Source organism: Callionymus lyra, chromosome 4 (genome assembly GCF_982586985.1).
Source record: "Callionymus lyra chromosome 4, fCalLyr1.hap1.1, whole genome shotgun sequence".
NCBI lineage: Eukaryota > Metazoa > Chordata > Actinopteri > Syngnathiformes > Callionymidae > Callionymus > Callionymus lyra.
This window is the reverse complement of record NC_141821.1, coordinates 31,475,116-31,492,306: the sequence shown is the minus strand read 5'-3', so window position 1 is coordinate 31,492,306 and position 17,191 is coordinate 31,475,116. Positions and strand designations below refer to the sequence as shown.

Genomic DNA, 17,191 nt, shown 5'->3' with positions numbered 1-17,191 from the left:
GGTTCTGAATATCTGGCGACGCCCGTTAAACACTCAAACATGACTTATCGAATTACAGAAGATGATGAAACCTCAGTTTGTGTGTTCTACATTTACAATCAATGTTGAAGCTCTGAATCCTTCTTGATCTGTCCATTTCGGATTCTTTTTGGATTTCAGGGAAGAAAATATATTTGCTCGAAGCTGTGTTCAGGAGGAGGAACCATTTGTGTTTTAAAATTGATACCAGAGAAGTTCAGTGGATACACCTAATGGAAAACTGGCCAGTGTTTGTTTGTTTTTTCTTTACAAACTATACCTGTGTTTTCTTAAAAATTAAGAAATGATTATAACTGTGTTTTTTTTCTTCCTATAAAAATTACGATATGACTATACCTGTATTTTCTTACAAATCAAAAAATTAGATTTTCTTTTTGAACTATGATGAAATGACGAAATGTGAACCAGACAGTCATCCCCGAAATAAACGATTAATTCATTCATTCATTTAATGCTGGATTCATGGTAAACCATTTCTAATGAGACTTCAACATGCATGCATGGCAGTTGTGTTTGATTAACGGGTCATTCTCCACTATCATGGAAGTGTTCTTTCAGTTCTATATTTGAAGGTAGTTTTGTTTCAATTATTCTTCAATTGATAAAAGTAAGAAAAGAAAAAGAAAGCTTTTTTTTATTTATTTTTTTATTTTAAGAAAAAAAAAGTATCTTCATACAAATGTGCCTAAAATGTTTTCATAATATACTACAGTGGTTGAAAGTCTTCTGCTAACCATAAGGGAATCCACCAGTGGATCTCTTGTGCTATGAGTCACTGTGTGTGTGTGTGTGTGTGTGCTTGTGTACGTGTCGCTATTGTTTGGAACATTCCACATCCACAGTTTGGATCCCTGCACAGACATCAAGGTATAAATGGTTCAATCTTATTTGACCTCAAAGCAATTACATATAATAAAGATAATCAATTTGATAGTACGGTCTATTTGGCCTGGAGAAGCAGGAAAAACTCTGGGCACTTTAATGCCAAGACAAGGTCCAAGCTGTGGTTGCGCCCACATTCACATTCACCCCGAGCTGACCACTAACTCTTGCGTGGAAGCGATTGTAAGTGACTAATGAGGAGTAAAGATGGATGATTGTTTGTGTCTCAACCCGCTCCAGAAGTAAATGAGGGAAAAGTAGTGTGGCTTGAGTGGTGTCCAAAGTAGATGTAGTTTTAAGGGGTTTCGACCTCACTTACCTTTGGGAGCAGCGGAGTGAAAGTGGCTACCAGCTTCTTTTAGAAAGCAAAATGGCTTCCAGATGCCAAGCGAAGGCTAACTTTGTTATTTTGGATACTAGGCTCCTGTATATGTATTATTATTATTGCTAAATGATGAAGGTCAAACACCAGATGGGGGGTAAATGCAAGCAGTAAACACTATCCTGAAAACCAGGCCCAAAGGTACAATATAATTAGTTTTACAATGAAATATGGCCTGTAACACCATTGCATTAAGTCTACTTTGAAAGATGTAGGAAAACGTTACAAGTCCCAAAATGCTCTGCAACAACTCAATTCAAATACATATCTGTGACTAAACCGTCACTTTCAGAAAATTCAATAAATGTAAATCTTTCTGGCTCAATACCTACACTGTACTTTTTCTTTTGGTCCTCTCTGTAACTGAGTTTGACAGATTTGAATTTTCTTCCGTGCTATGGGCCTGTGGAGACCATTTGTTTAGCAGTTTCCTACAATTTAACCTACCATTGACTCATATCTGGCAGCAGAGCACTGTTACCAAGAAAGATTCTTTATTCAATAAACAAACTGATACCTGAAGTGTCCAGAATTCAGCGAAAGCATTTGCTTGAACTTAGTAAAAACACAAGTCAAGATAAAGGTTTGTGGAGACTTCAAAATTCTAAGGGGCTGCTCCAGCTTAGTCTTGAGTCAACCAAGAGCCAACATTTAATTTTATGCCACAGAGAACACGAACATAGAGTTTCAAAGAATAACAAGACTCTGAGATTAAACTGAAAGAAAAACAAGGTTTGGAAACCATATATAAAATTAATAACAACATAACCAAAAACATAGAGAAAATTCAGCATTTTTTGTTTTGGATTGTCTATGATTACTTGTATTAAGGTTAGTTTCTATTATTTTAAAGTACATTATGATAATTTGTTGGCATTTTTGGAATATAAATGAAATTGAACAAAGGATGTAAAAGACTAGAAGTAGAATATCTGTACCGCACCCTCTTACGCACACATACAGCCACACACACCAACATTCCATCTGCTTAATGAGCTTTACACATCCATATGAACTGCCCTGGTCACACTTTAAGGGGGCATAAGAAACGAGGCGTAAGAGGTGATGGCTGAACTCATCTCTCTGAGTGCATGTGTGTGTGTGTGTGTTTTTGTGCTCTTTGTCGGGAAGTGTTTTAGAGTCTCGGTGTGGGGGAATCAATGTTTGTTCGCCCTGCAGGGTTTTTAATAAACATACTTATCTAAGATCAAACTCAGTCTCAGGCAGGAAATGGAACCACAACAAGGTTTTTATTATATAAACTGGAATTTTCAAAATGATTGCTTTAAAATCATTTTGTTGCGTACCACACACTAGTACAAGTGTGACAAGTGTCATCATCTGATAGTTGTCGCTTACAAATATAACTTTTCCTTCTCACCTCCAGCCTGTGATCCCCACATGTTTGGTCTGAGCCTGCTCAACTTTCTTTTATTGTGAGTGTGTAGCACCCGACCTGCGTGTTAATGCAGACAAGCCTGAAAGTCAATTTCATGCCGAGTTTCCATTCTGCTATTTTTCTAACCCACTTCATCTTCCTCTCCTGATGCAAATGTCAGCTATTCTGGGCTGCGATCACAGCATTCACACTGATAATGAGGCGACACGCCCTGAGGAAAAAGAATCGTGAAAGAAAAATAGGTGGGATTTAGGAAGCTCTGGAGTTTCTGTTGAGTACAACAGAGAACCATCTGTACACAGATTTAATAACTAGTAAGAAAGAGAATGGAAAAAGTGAACACGGCGGTCAACGCTGTCCTGAATGTGACCGCATAGTGGCTGTTAAATGTGGACTGTATTCCAGTGAATGCCACACACCTGAGAACACAAAAATGGACACACACATAGTTCAAGACGAAGATGAATGGTAGACACTATTATGAAGAGACCCAGCGGCGTCTCAGAGGAATCCTGTCCAGAATCCAGAACCACCACCATAAGGAAAAAAAAAAGTGTCCCTATTCTGTAATGGTAGAGACTCAACACTTTACAGGAGAAAACAATAGAATCTACTACGAGGCAATAGGACCACATCATTGGCAAAAAGCAGACGATATTTTGAGACCTCCGATTACTTCACGCTCCCTCGCCAGCCAATTGTACGTCTCAAATCATTAAATCTACCAATTTTCGGTCTTGCAGGTTAACCACATGGCAATAAAACTAAAGGCCCAAATGGGTCCAATGTTTCACCTGTAAAACAAAGCTTGATATTTTAAAAACACCTGAGATTAGAACACATTCTTCTGCAAGATTAACTTTTAATGCCTGCTCTGGTATTTCTGCCCACTTCGCAGTAATCCTACCATTTGAAATCTGTCTTTCAGTTGAGTGCACATTCTTACAGTCCACCATTGTGTTAGAGGAGAGGGAGTTCTGCATTATTGGAATAATTCTTAAATCAAACCCTCACCAGAGTTTGTTTTTGTTCTGGAGTTCTCCATTAGCTTTCAGCAAGAGTCATTGAACTTAAGGTATTTGATCCAATAGCAGGTAATTCACTGCTGAAATGTGGTTCTCACTGACGTGTTCCATGTCCTGGAATGGCCTTGGAGAGCTTATTTCCTGCTATATTTGATGTTTGACATCCAGTTATTTACACAGCGTGTATCACTGGAGTTAGAATTTCTAACTATAAACATTCCATAAATAGTGAGGGATTGCGAAGACTGTGTTGTGGAGCAGATCCTTCTCTATCCCTCTTCATTCAAAGGGATTTCTTTCTTCATTTTTTGAGCCGCTTTGGAAACGGTAATGTATTATTGCGAAATAAACATTGATTCTAAGAACACCTAAACAGTGGTTAAAAACAGATCTAAACTGCATCTGAACCGGTTTTAGGTTCTTTTATTCCAGTTTATGTGAGGTGTCAGGAGGAGATCGGGCTTTTATCAAACTAACATGTGGCAGGAATCAGTTGCATACTGGATGACGAAACTCTTAACATATCAGCTGGACTCGGAGGAGGAGATGAAGTCATTCTTCATTTGCTTATTGTGGTCACAAGGGGATGGAATCAGTATTGCACCATTTTGAAAGTTACTTCAGAATGTCAAAGTTTAATGGGTTCACTTGTGTGCCTCATATTCTGTGTTGTCTGTGGAATCTTTTTGACCATAGACTATCAGTGCTGATTGTGTAAACCCCTGTACACAGATATGATATTAAAAGAAAATATCTATAAGACAGATAAATACAGATTTGGTATGTTCTTTCCAGGTGCTCAGGTTTCCTTCCAAAGTGATTATTGACTGCTTATCAACCCCACGAACCTGTGAAGAGAATCAGCAGCAGTAAATGAATGTGTTTAAAACCCTCATATTCTTGTGTTCTTCCACAGCACATTGCTTTGCATCCAGACATATGGCCTCATTCCTCACAATATTCCAGTCTGCGCACACACACAGCTCGTTGAGATGATGATAATGATGATGGAACTTCCAGACCTGGACATTAGAGCTGGCAAACATCTCGACTGTGACGTACCTCCACTGTATAAGCTTATATAAGCTGACGTCAGCATTCTTTTAAAGGCTCCCCAAATATGAAAGGTGAGCCTTTTGTGCCTGTGTGTCACATTATTGGGGCATAAATCTGTTTCAGACACAAATCATGGCGGCACCACTTGACCCGAGTGTCATGCGAATAAAACCTACTGCTATGTCTAAATGTAACATGCTGAAGATGCAATACACAAACCTGACTCACAACTTAAATATCAATACATGATCTAAGACGATTAAAGCCCTGGTGAGTGTGAATGTTAAATATTTAGTTTGATTAAGAGACGTGGAGGTGGAGTTTGTGTTTATGCACTCATTAGTTATCGACATTATTTTGACAACATTAAAGAGCCCTTGAATTCTCAAGTATTTGTCTCAAACTCCCTCCGACAGCAGAGAGAGCTGAGCGGCAGCATGTGGATCACATTGGCAACAACAATGTGAAACATCTGGACAGTGTCATGGTGCTTCTCTTGCATATACATGCAGAAAACAGGTTGTACTTCTTTGTTTGTAGACTTCATGCTTTGGTTGTAGACTTCATTTCCCAAAGGGAAACCAGGCAGAATCAGGAGTCCCATGTGACGGATGATAGTGATTCAAGGCTGCACAGGATTGATAAATAAATTAGTGTCTTTGCTGGTAAAGTTGATTCACTGCAGGCGTCTTACTTGTTGCAATGCCAGAGGCTTGTATTCAGCTTTGTCCAATTTACATTTTGATTGTTTTCAGATCATCTCCGTGCAAAATGTGTTTGATACCGCGTGCATCGATCGATGGAATGAGTCAGGGGTGAGGACACACCCAGTATAAGTTTACAAAACAAAGTCTTTATGTCTGCGTTGTGTATCTGTGTTTAATAAATTAGTCACAGAGCTTTTTCATTTGTAGTATTTTTCTCATTGTTTCACACTCCTCTGGGATGTTTGCAAGCTCTGCTTACTCTGTGTTTTCAGGGAATCCAAATGTGATTTCATCTTTTTGCTGTGGAGAATCAATCATCGGTGAAATTAAATATTGGCTCAAACAATATCACTTATTTAAATGCTCACAAAATGCTGGAATGAGTCTTTGTTTATCCTCCAGACATCTCATTCAGTTAGAAATAAATTAGCATGTGAAGATAACATCGTGTTATAGTTTTTGATTCTAAACATAACTTTAGTTGATTTCTGTTGTCGTTCCAACTTCCAGCAACAAACAATGAGTTCAAACTCATTCCAATATACATAATTCATTTTTGTAGTTTCTTTAAAAATGGTGGAATATTCAGATTATTTCTTTGAAACTGTACATAAATCACCCTAATCCATGGACCCACAAAAATCCATCTGAATCCAAAAACAGACTGAGTTTTTGTCTTTACCTTCTTTTCTGGTAGGTAGTATATGCTGTTTAGATGGAGTCATTGTGTTGTTTATTTATTTCAGAAACTTTTTATCCGTCATACATTTACTCACTTTCGCTCGCCTCACTTCCTTCATTATCTTTAAATATAAATCATTATCTGTTGGTGTCTTTCCTATGACTACGTCATGAAAAATGTATGCGTTTAAGTTTATTAAGTTTCTTTTCTTTTTCAATAAATAGGTGTCAATTCAAAATCCCGAAAATGTGTAATGAGCAGTGTTAACACCCAGTACAAAGGATTATTGTGTAAAAAAGTTTTCCACAATTGCAACTTTACTTCAGACATCTTTAAAGCATACAAAGCTTTAATAATGGATTGAAGTTAATATTGGTGCTGGAGGTGAAGTTATTTTTAATTTTGTACTAAGTCAAAAGAATCTCCAAAATGTGTGAACGCTTATCAAAGAATACAATGTAACAATGTACAGTTCACTGAATCGAGTTACTAACTAGTTACAATACAGTGTAAAAAAGCAGTGACTGGTGAAATAAAAAGGGGACTGTATAGGTAAAGGTGATGAAAAAAGGTCTCATCTGTAGGTCTAGTGCTGCAACGTCCCTCCATGTGACTCCCAGAACCAGTGTGCATGACACAGAACTGTGAGAGTTTTGTTGTGAGCCGAGAGGTGCACAGGCTGGCTGCTGTTTTGACAGGCATGCCTGAAATACCAGGCTCTCCCCGAGCACAGTGTCCACACACACAAAGATGGTCTGAGGGTTTGTCCTGTGGTGGTTGCTCGGATCCACCACAATGCAGTCACTTTATGTTTTATTCTCCTCGACACCAAGAATAAAAATCATCCGTTATAGGATATTGTTTTCTTTCAACTTGACTGTGAGTTTGACGTTTGACCGGGTGGAGGTCAAAGTTCGCCTCCCTCAACAAACACCAGCGACGTGTTGATTTGAACGACACCCAAAGTCAAACAGAATCTTCCTCTGTAATCAGGGTCCTGTGTTTGTTGCTTGTTTTGGTACGACCTCCATCTCCAGTTTCCTCTTCACCTCCTGACAGCATCACACTCCACCCAAAACCCTACACCGTGGGGACAAGGAAAGCCTTGTCCTGGACCCAAACTATGAGTCTTAATTTAATAAGGTCAATTGGACTGGGGGATGGGAATGTTTGTTCAGTTTTCTGGCAGTGGACTCTTGCAAGTCCAGCATTCCATCGTTGTAATGTTCGCCCAACCCCAATGCTTCAAATCTGTTATTCTACTTTTTCCCCCTTGTTTGGCGCTCAAGATCGATATGTGACTGTCGCTGTGGCTGAAGTATCTCTTTACAAACAGATCATCCACTCAACTCAATCTGAACATTCACCATCTTAACACTAATTTCTTACGCTAGCTAAGAGTAAATAAAACTCCAACTCACGCTCCTCTTGTTTGTCAGCTGAAGACATAGTATTGAGGTAAAAACCTCAGATATGTCAAGCGTTATCGGTTGATATTTCAAAGTCCCGACCCCTTTTGGACTCCCTGGAGTGCAAATCTGTCTTCAGTGTTGACTTTAACTCGCGGGACGGTTGCCAACATTACTCCTGTATGAGATCTTGCTGAGATCACATGACCTCAGACTACACTCTGAGGAGGGGTGCATGACATCATAGATGAGGTTCAAGAAGTGATGAAAGTGAAAACACACTCGAGCTGTGAACATGCACTCCCTCTCGATCTCCTGTCTCGACCTGATACACAATGATAAGACACCCTCGCTCTTTTTCACCTCAGCTTAATCACACGTTTGATTCCATAGAAATTCCTTTTCAGTTGTAAAATACTGCTCTGTTTGTTAACTATCATAACAGCTATGAATATCATAGTAAGTGTAGAAAATGCTTTTGTTTTTATATGTTTTTGCAGGTGATGTGATCATGATGACTTCTGTCCCTGGGGTGACAACCACTGTAAAAAAAACAAAAGGATGAGAATCAGCTTATTTGAATCTGAGACCATGGTTCTCGTGGTTTGGTTTGATTAAAGAGTGAGAAAAAGCTCAGAAATGAGATGAGATGCTTTAGTCTTATGAGGATGTTGATGGATCCCCTCCAACCTGTCCAACTGCAAGGACCCAGGAGTGTGAGACGAGTTGTTTCTGATGCAGAGGGACGTCTGGACCTCACGACTGATCCTGTCCGAGTCCAGGCCTGAATGTGAACAGTAGTCTTTCTGTGTCTCCGGTCATTCATGGGTGACTCGGTCGGTTTGGACTGCTGGTCTCTCACCTCCAGGATATGACGGTTAGATGAGTACTTACATGCATACAACTCTTTGTAGTCATCCTGTTAAAAGAGTGATTTTCAGGGTTAAAAAATCTCTGTGTAGGGCCGTAGTCATTGTGCTGCAGGGAGGAATGTTTCAACAGGCTTTCAGTGGAGTTGAAAGGTGAGCCTGGACATTTTTTCGGCCTTTTCTCTCAGCTCCCTCCCTCTGTCTCATGTTCCCCGGCTGGAAATGTGCAGCCGCGAAGAAGAAGAAAAACACAATTGGGCAGCTCGGTTCTGACTCAGTCTTCCTCCTCCCCCTCTCATCCTCCTCCTCTCGAGTGGCAGATGGAATACTGAACTTAAACTGGCTCCTGCTCGCCCCTGGGGATCGGAGGGAAGGCTGGAGGGGAGTCAGCTTATTGTAATGGCCTGCAATTAGGACGAGAACTCTCTGTCTCCGTAATTGTTTCTATCCTCCTCTAATGTGTTTGCGAAAAGCTGAAGTGTGTACTGACACTAATCCAATATGGGCCACAAATCGAGTGCTTCCAGTTCTCTTGTTAACATTTAAACAATGTGTTTGTCTCTGAACTTTTGACTTCTTTTGGATCAGTCATTTTCATATTTAGCAGCTGTGGACTTGTTAAGTTATGTTAATATACACTCAGAAAATACCCAGTATGAGTGCACGCATCAGGAATGCACGTTTTTTAAGGTAAATAAATAAAGAACTTTTATATATTTGAACAAAGCGAGAGTTAATTATCTTACGGGATGTACATATTTTACTTTAACAAAATGTAGTTGTTCTTAATGTAGTCTTATTTTTTCTTCTTTTTAAATTCTGAAATTAAAACAAAATTACAACAAAAATAAAAATGAAACATTAGTGGCTTGTTGACACAGTCATGTACACGTGTACATGAAACTCCATTACACTTTTCTAGTCAAGAAAAAAGGGGATCTTGATTTCTTCAAGGATACAGAACGAGGTCCGTGAACTCATCATGAGAGGGAGAGAGGGAGGGAGAGGGAGGGAGAGAGGGAGCGCAGAAAGAAGGGATCAAAAAGAGGGAGCGTAGAGAAGGAGGAGCAACAAGAAAGGAAGGAGGAGGGAAAGGATTGGAAGAGAAGAGTCACTCAGGAACAGTTGAGAAGTGAGTGACCGGCCGGGAGAAGCGGACTGAACATACAGTAGTCAGGGCCACGCGTGCGGGTATACGTGCGTGTGCGTGTGTGGAGGGAGATAGCAGGGATTGTATTCACCTGGAGCCAAGATGAGGAGTGACCCGGTTTTCTTCACTTCCAACCGGGGTGAGTGACTCGACCTGGTTTAGAACGTGTGTGTCAGAACTTCAACTCCTGATTCTCCTCAAAATGTCTGCTGGACCTTCAGAGTGGCTCCTCTGGTGCAGCTGCTTTAAGATGCTTTTATATATTATTTATCGACAGTTCGAGTCACATATTACTAACTTTAATTATCAACAAATGTTCCCAAAGACTTCCCTCTCACTTTAGCATTGTTTTGCTAGCGATATAGCATCCAGTGATGTGCGCGTGTCCTCTTGACAAGCGCGTTCACGTGACCCTCCTGAGAGGATGATGTTGTCAGAGGACCACACGTGTCATGTGATGGGACCACATCTACACCGACACCAGATCAGTTATTGCCAATAAAGATCAATACATTCACTCTCTTTTTAGGTCATTGGTGAGAGCAAGAGTGCTTTAAGATCCTAAAAGACTTTAGACTAACACAGGTATGTGTGTACATTTCCAAAGTATAATTTTCCTGTGATAAATATTAAAAAACTATCAATAAGGTGAGATAACCTTATTTTTAAATTGTCCAAACATGCTTTTTATTTACCCGATTTGAATAATGTTTATCACTTTACTTTAAGCTTACTAAAGAAGAACCAGGAAAGAAAAAGGTTTCATTATAATAATGTTGTTTTAATCAATTAATAAGTGTGAGATTAGAAAATCTGGCTCTCAAACTATGCATAGAAAAGTAAATATATAGCACGGATTAAACAAACATTTTGTTTAAATATACTATAAAGGAAACTTAAAGGACACTTACAGTGTATTCTTCACTCATTCATTTAATGAAACCAGCGTTGGGAGTGACATGGCTGTTCAGACTCAACCAGGCGATAGGCGGGTCAGGAAAACTGATAAATCTGAAAGATATTTGGCCGACTTACACATACGTATATAACTCGCCTAAGATGTTTTCCGAAGGAGTTGATAAAATAGGACAAATACTCACATTCCTATTCAAAAGGCCATTTCTGGAATACTATCATATTACTATTCATTCACTCTAACTTATTTTATTAACTTAACAAGGTTGTCGTTCTTTTTCCGGATCCGTGGGCGGTAAACCTCACAGAAAGCGTGTTCACTGTGTGTTGTGTGGGTGAAGACAAGGATTCACTTGTTACATGTTCAACAAGATTAACACCAAAAGAAAGGTCATGCCGCGTAGTGATGTCAACGTTGCATCCCTACGTTCGATCACCCAAGAAAGGCCCTGGTCTGCTTGGTTATCCCGGACCCTTCTTCATATTTTGAATTGGTTAAAAACCTCTTTTTGACTTCAGTCACTCATTCCTATAGGAGATTTCTGAGGTGCAGGCTTTAGCTGCTTCATTAGGGTTTCCTCAAGAGTGACCCTTTGGAAGTCTTGACTCGGTGGCAGCATCTTTGCAGAAGTCCCACAACAACAAGACTACACACACAAAAGCAAAACAAAGCCACCCTAATGTCTTGTCTGCAAGCCAATAGTGGACCATAACTCCCAATTTTTTGTCAACACTGGGGAAACTCCCCAGTCTCACCATGGTTTTCCAAAAATGATCCAGGAATGACAACACAAACTTTCCTACAATAACAGGACCCTGTCAGGCAGCTGCAGGGTATCATGTAGCCCAGCAGCGCTTCTTTGCGCCACATTTGTTGAGCTCTGACAGACCACCATTGTGCCGGCTAGTAATCGCATCTCAGGCATAGATGGAGAGAGCAGTGTTTTTCTTATTGGGAAGAGCAAAGGGTTAATATTTCTGCAGCACTGTTGACTTCATTGAAATGGTTGGATGATTGCGAGGATAAGTGTTTTGTTACTAAGAAGACATATATTATGTTGCCCTGATAAAGAAATGCATTAAATCGCTGTGATAGCTTTCTTCAGAATTATAAATACCACTGTTGTGATTGTGCAGAACATTTTTTAAACACTATCTCTTCTAAAATGAATTCATTCTAGTGGTGCACTTGTTGACTCACATACGGGATGCAATTACATTTAGAGGTTACGCCTTTAAAGCAAAAAGCTTTAATAAACTTAATGAAATGTCTGCTCAATCATATGAGATCATAGGCCTATATATTGGTCGTATATATCACTTTTTATTCCGGGCATATAACTGACCCTTTTTATATGTCACGAGTCATGACTTCTTTATATTTTAAATGCTTGAAACTACAATAGCTACATTAATGCTCTTTCAATGTGAAAAATGTATATCATTTTGATAAAACCATTCTGTATTTATAACTAAACGGATCAAAATTGTCATCCTCAAAGGTATGTTTTGGAGAAGATGCTTGAATAAATACACGTCACATCCATTTCTAATCCCCTAACCCCTCAAAATTGTAAAGAAAGTAACCTGTTTGTATGAACATATCTAGATCTACGAGTCAATGGACTCGCGGAGCTAGTCAGCAATGTTGTCGACAGATGTGTTTTTCCAGTGTAGTGAGGCATTTCACTTCATTACAATCTCTGCGGAGAGTTACATATCCATCGTCTCTGCCGAGTTGTGTTTGGTTTTAAGGGCAACTAATGTAAAAAACCCTGTCCCTCTTGTTGTGACACCACCTCAAGAGGAATTATTAGGAAAAAAAGAGTCTATATTTTAAGCTTGTTTGTAACAGACACTAAAAGACTAACATGCTACACAGACAAGAAACATGTTGAGCAAAAGAGCTTCCAGTCTACTGTCTACATTGGGTCTGAAAATAATTCCAACCGTAAATTGACATAAGGGTAATATTACCCATCTTTCTTGTATTTGCACATAATCAAACAACCTCCTACTAAATTCCAGCTCTATGCATGGTCTGTGAACTAGTAGATCTCGACAGACTAGAACAATGTAAAGTAGATCTTGATTTTAAAAAGGTTGCTCACTCCTGCCATGTCGCCTGATGGAAATAATTTTATAAAAACCTCAGTTGTCCCTGGTGATGAGTGCCCCCTACAACAGACCCTGAAAATATTACCTGATGTGGGCTTCTTAGATTCTTATACTGCTTACCCCAATTGTTGGTGGTATTGGTGTGTGACATTATTCTATTATAAACCTTTCTTTTTCAATTTCAAATAATGTCTAATTGATACTTTTGGTTTAGATCTATACATTGTCATCCATTCAAGAATGACATCCAATAAAATAAGTCCTTGTCATGATTATAATGGTTTTAACATTAAGGAATCAAATATTTTAACATCACATTTCCTGATCAAAACTAAATCTCTTAAGAGTATAATGCACTTGCTGGATTACTGGTACTGGATTTGACGGTGGTTAATTTGGCTAAACCTAAATTCCCCGGCCGACTCATTTGCCGTTTGTTCTCCACAATGGAAAAGACACATGTTGGGGGCATAAATGCAAAGTGTGAAAGTGTTTATTGAATTTATAGTGTTATATTTCCATACAGAAACCATACGACGGGGCAGTTTATTGGATTTTTGTATGATGTGGGCAGAAAGCATACATGGCGTTACTGTTCTGGCACACTTTAAACATTTGGTTCTACTTTTAAGTCTTGGTACGGGTACTCCCCCTGCCATGATGACTTGGTTATAAAAGCTTTCATGTGTCAGTGATTGGGTTTAGGGGAGTGGACACATACTCCCTCGTCCCCCCTCCAAAGCTGGCCTGTCAGTAAACTGGCATGTGCAAGCTTTAATTTTGGTCCCACTAACCATAGCCCTCATAACCCTTCCCCTGTGTCAATATCCATCTGGAAAACGGAGAGGAATTGGGGTTCCCTGAGCCAAGCTTGAACGCTTTTCAGAAAATCCTGATTTGTGCCAGATAGCACAGTTTCGTATGACTCCAGCACCACTGGCAGCCAGCCTGGTCATTTAACGTCATCAGGCAGACATTTGCCGCTGGATTTCTTCCTCTAACTGTAAACCAACCTGTAAAACAGTTCTATGTAAAAAGGGGGTAAAGTCTAGTGAGCTGCTGCCAGCATTTGTATTAAGGTAATTGATGTAGTATGTTGAGCCTTTTAGCATTTTAGTGGGTCGGTCCTGGACAAAGCCTTACTCATTTTAAAAACAATATTGACGTAAGTCATGGTTCAGTACTGTGGTATAAAACAGTGGTGTTTATTTGATGGGTTTTGCAGATTTGTTTTAGTCCTCTGAGCAGAAGAAGAAATGGATGCTAAAGGGTTTCTTTGGACTTATGCAAGTCCAATATGTTGATTCATTTCCTCCACACATTGCACTGACCTCCTTAGTACTGCAAATATTTACCTTTTAATACATGTTTTATTTACTGAAGGTTCAAACAACCGAATTGTGGTTTCTACTTGTTCTTTCTAATTGTTGATCCTGAAACACCTACTTCAATTTAAAGGCTTTAATACCATTTTAAATTTAGAACAGAAACAGTAGTCATTTTTAGCTTGCATTTTCCAAAGTCCACGGCATCTTAGGGTGAATATACCTAAGATCAGCCTTTTATAATGGGCAATGCCCACCCCTTCATATCCACTCTGTAGTTACAAGCCAAACTCCTTCTATTAATGATAAAAATAGATATTAAAGGTAGCATGATCACACCCTAAGGTAAACGTTTCTCAGCCTAATATCTATATTTTTGGAGAACGTCTATCGCCAGGCTTCTCCCCATCAGGGTTTACAGATGTGCTCGTGGTCCGGAGAACATCTGCGAGTACAGTGAACCACCTGTAGTATTTGATAGCAATCAGCCTGCTCTGTGATGTTCGCTTGGCATGTCCACTGGAAACACGCAAACCTCGTAATTACAGAGCGGCGCATTAGGGAGAGCACGAGACAGCTTGTCTTTCATCGTAAACTAATGCAGCGTCGCCCCAGCCTTTCATTTGTTCATAACTCTCTCCCTTTTGGTTTCTGTCCAAGTGGGGGCTCAACAAATCGTCAATATTCACACCTTTACACGTATTTTTTTTTAAATCACATATTATTTTAGAGGTACCAATTTACTCACTTTCACTTTTCTACTACTTTATGAGTTTAATGGCTAGTATACGCATTTCTTGACTAATTTTAACAATGTTTCTTTTTTCCACCTTGAGTTTCGATCTTACTACTTGTAGTGTGAACTCCAGATGTGGTGAAAGCATTTTGAAAACGTAAAGGGGATGATTGAAAAATGCAGATTGTAGATATCATTAGGAAAATATGCCTTTTCTGAATGATATCATGCTCACAATTGAAACACCTTGAACCTCTGTATCTATTGGCAACCACTGTGTTTTATGACCAAAATTATTTTAGATTGTATTTCATAGAATATTTCTGCGTTATTTTATGATCAACTGTCGAACTCAGCCTCTATCACATGCTAACACTTCTCCGCCTTACCACATATCAGTATTGTCAAAAGTACAAAGTCGATTTAAAAACTTTTCTCTGTGTTTAAAGTGATGTCAGAGAAGGTCATAAACATCGGAGAGTTGACAACACAACATCAAAATGTAATTTACAAAGTCATAGTAACTTAATTGTTTCGTTTTTTTTTAAAGATTTGTTTCAATTGGTCAAAAAATAATGTTACTTTTCAAACATGTTTTCCTTCGTCTGTGTAGTGGACCTTCCTTTCAAGGATGGCAAAAGCAAGCCTGGCTCCTCCACGTCAGACTGTCTTACACATTCTCCTTAGTCACCCCACTGCTCTTTATGACCTCATTTACCACATCCATAAACATCATTGGTTGTCTTACCCTTTTTCCTTTTACAAGGAACCTCCATTTTTAACATTCTTCATCTTCCAAAAACCTACATAATGTATGAGTAATGAGTGTTTTTAAAAGCTGTGTCTTAAATTGTTCAACAACTGATGTCTGTCTTCTTTAACCTACTTACTCTAAGAAATACGTTTATAATAAGGGATGTTTGACACTCGATTATAAAGATTTATCTTACTTGCAGATATTGAATAATATTTTCCACTTAACGCTTGTGTTATCCCCGGGCTCAAGGTTACCTGAAGGCCCGAAAACAAATGTGTCCGTTGTATCCCTTGTGTGGCGTCTTCCAGAAATGCATATGTAACCCCATATCATTACTTTAAATTGATCTTGGACCTCTATTGTACTATATTCGTAGAATTGTGAATATTTGCTACAATTAGGTGAAATTAATGTGACACAAAACTAACATGAACTCATAGTCTTTTTAAGATTATGTTTTACATGTATATATGTATATGTACTGTATGTTTTCCCTTTTTTAAAGTGGGTTAGGGTCTGTTAAAATAAAGAAACCATAAAACCCCCTGGGTCAGCTGGTGTCAGTCACAACAGCTGTATTCTGGGAAGAGGCATGAAGCCCCTCCCCCCTTTACCTGGCAAAGCATTAAGTATTTTCACTGTCAACAAGAGAGCCGTGGGGTTTCAAATTCTTTGTAGGACCCAAACATGACCCCGATGACACACAGAGAAAAAACCTCCTTTGTTCTGCTTCAAGGGAAGTGTGCAATGTTGTCGTGCAATTATTACTGTTGTTTTGGATACTAGTGTGGGTGTTGTTTTTGTGTCTCTGTGTGTACAATGGGATCATTTTTGCTTTGAAAACATGTCGTATGGTGTCATAAAGGCTCGGGATTAACCGAATGTGGTTTGTGGTGTAACATATGTACGGTACAAACAACAAAAGGCTGCACGATATGAGCCTTCAGATTAAAATCAACCACATATTTTAGATTTTGTTTAAGTACTCCATGTAAGATGTACCTTCTGGCAAAAGGGATGGATACAGTGTAGGTTGTGGATAAATGATAAACATAAAAGTGGTTTAGAGGAGAGTTTTGGCATGAAAGGTGTTTCGTTTGCCCTCTGGGCTCATTCAAGGGTGGTCCATTATTCCTGCCTCTTTTTTTTTCCTCTTCCATCCATTGTGATGTGGAGTGCTCACTAATGACACCCGGTTTTGCTTTCAGGCCACCCTGGTGAAGATAAAGTGATGCCAAGTTAGCTTAAATTACAATAAAACAGTGTGTTCAAGAGTTCTTGCTTCTCGCAGAAGATGTAATACACGGCCACAAAGCGTAGTACACAAGCTGGTGTAAACAAGTTACTTTAGTTTTCCACACATAGTAAGATAAATAATGTTTAACAGAAGAGTGTTGTTAGAGAATATAATAAGTGGTCATTTTTATTAGGAAAATTGCCTTTATCTGTAAACAAATGTAGTGCAGAAGTTAACTTTAAGAACACTATATAACAGAAAAGTTTATGGATATTTACAGTCAATTTATTTTTTAGGTAATGGGAGTGTTTTGTGTGAATGATGGAAAAACTTTGGCCTATTCAGATCTGAATTCAGTTGAAGCCAACAATGAGGCTCATGCTATTTACCACATATTACACAAGGTACAGAAAAGCACGTTGTTAGCTGGTTATGTCAACATATACACCAGAAACAGCAAACAAAAATGGCTGCTCGTCATTGTTCGTTCCCTGGATACAAGT

The 17,191-nt window shown here is 39.0% G+C and overlaps 1 protein-coding gene across 4 annotated transcripts in view; it reads left to right on the top strand.

The window, feature by feature from the left end:
- Positions 1 to 17,191, top strand: part of afap1 (actin filament associated protein 1) — a 44,692-nt gene that overhangs the window by 3,681 nt on the left and 23,820 nt on the right. For 3 of the 4 annotated variants that reach the window (XM_087789746.1, XM_087789748.1, XM_087789745.1), the window contains exon 1: positions 9,579 to 9,739. The exons of the other annotated variant lie outside the window; for it this stretch is intronic. In XM_087789746.1, coding sequence (XP_087645872.1) covers positions 9,703 to 9,739 — 37 coding nt within the window. In that variant the 5' untranslated portion in view covers positions 9,579 to 9,702. Of the gene's footprint in view, positions 1 to 9,578; positions 9,740 to 17,191 lie in introns of those variants that run through there. 4 annotated transcript variants of the gene reach the window in all.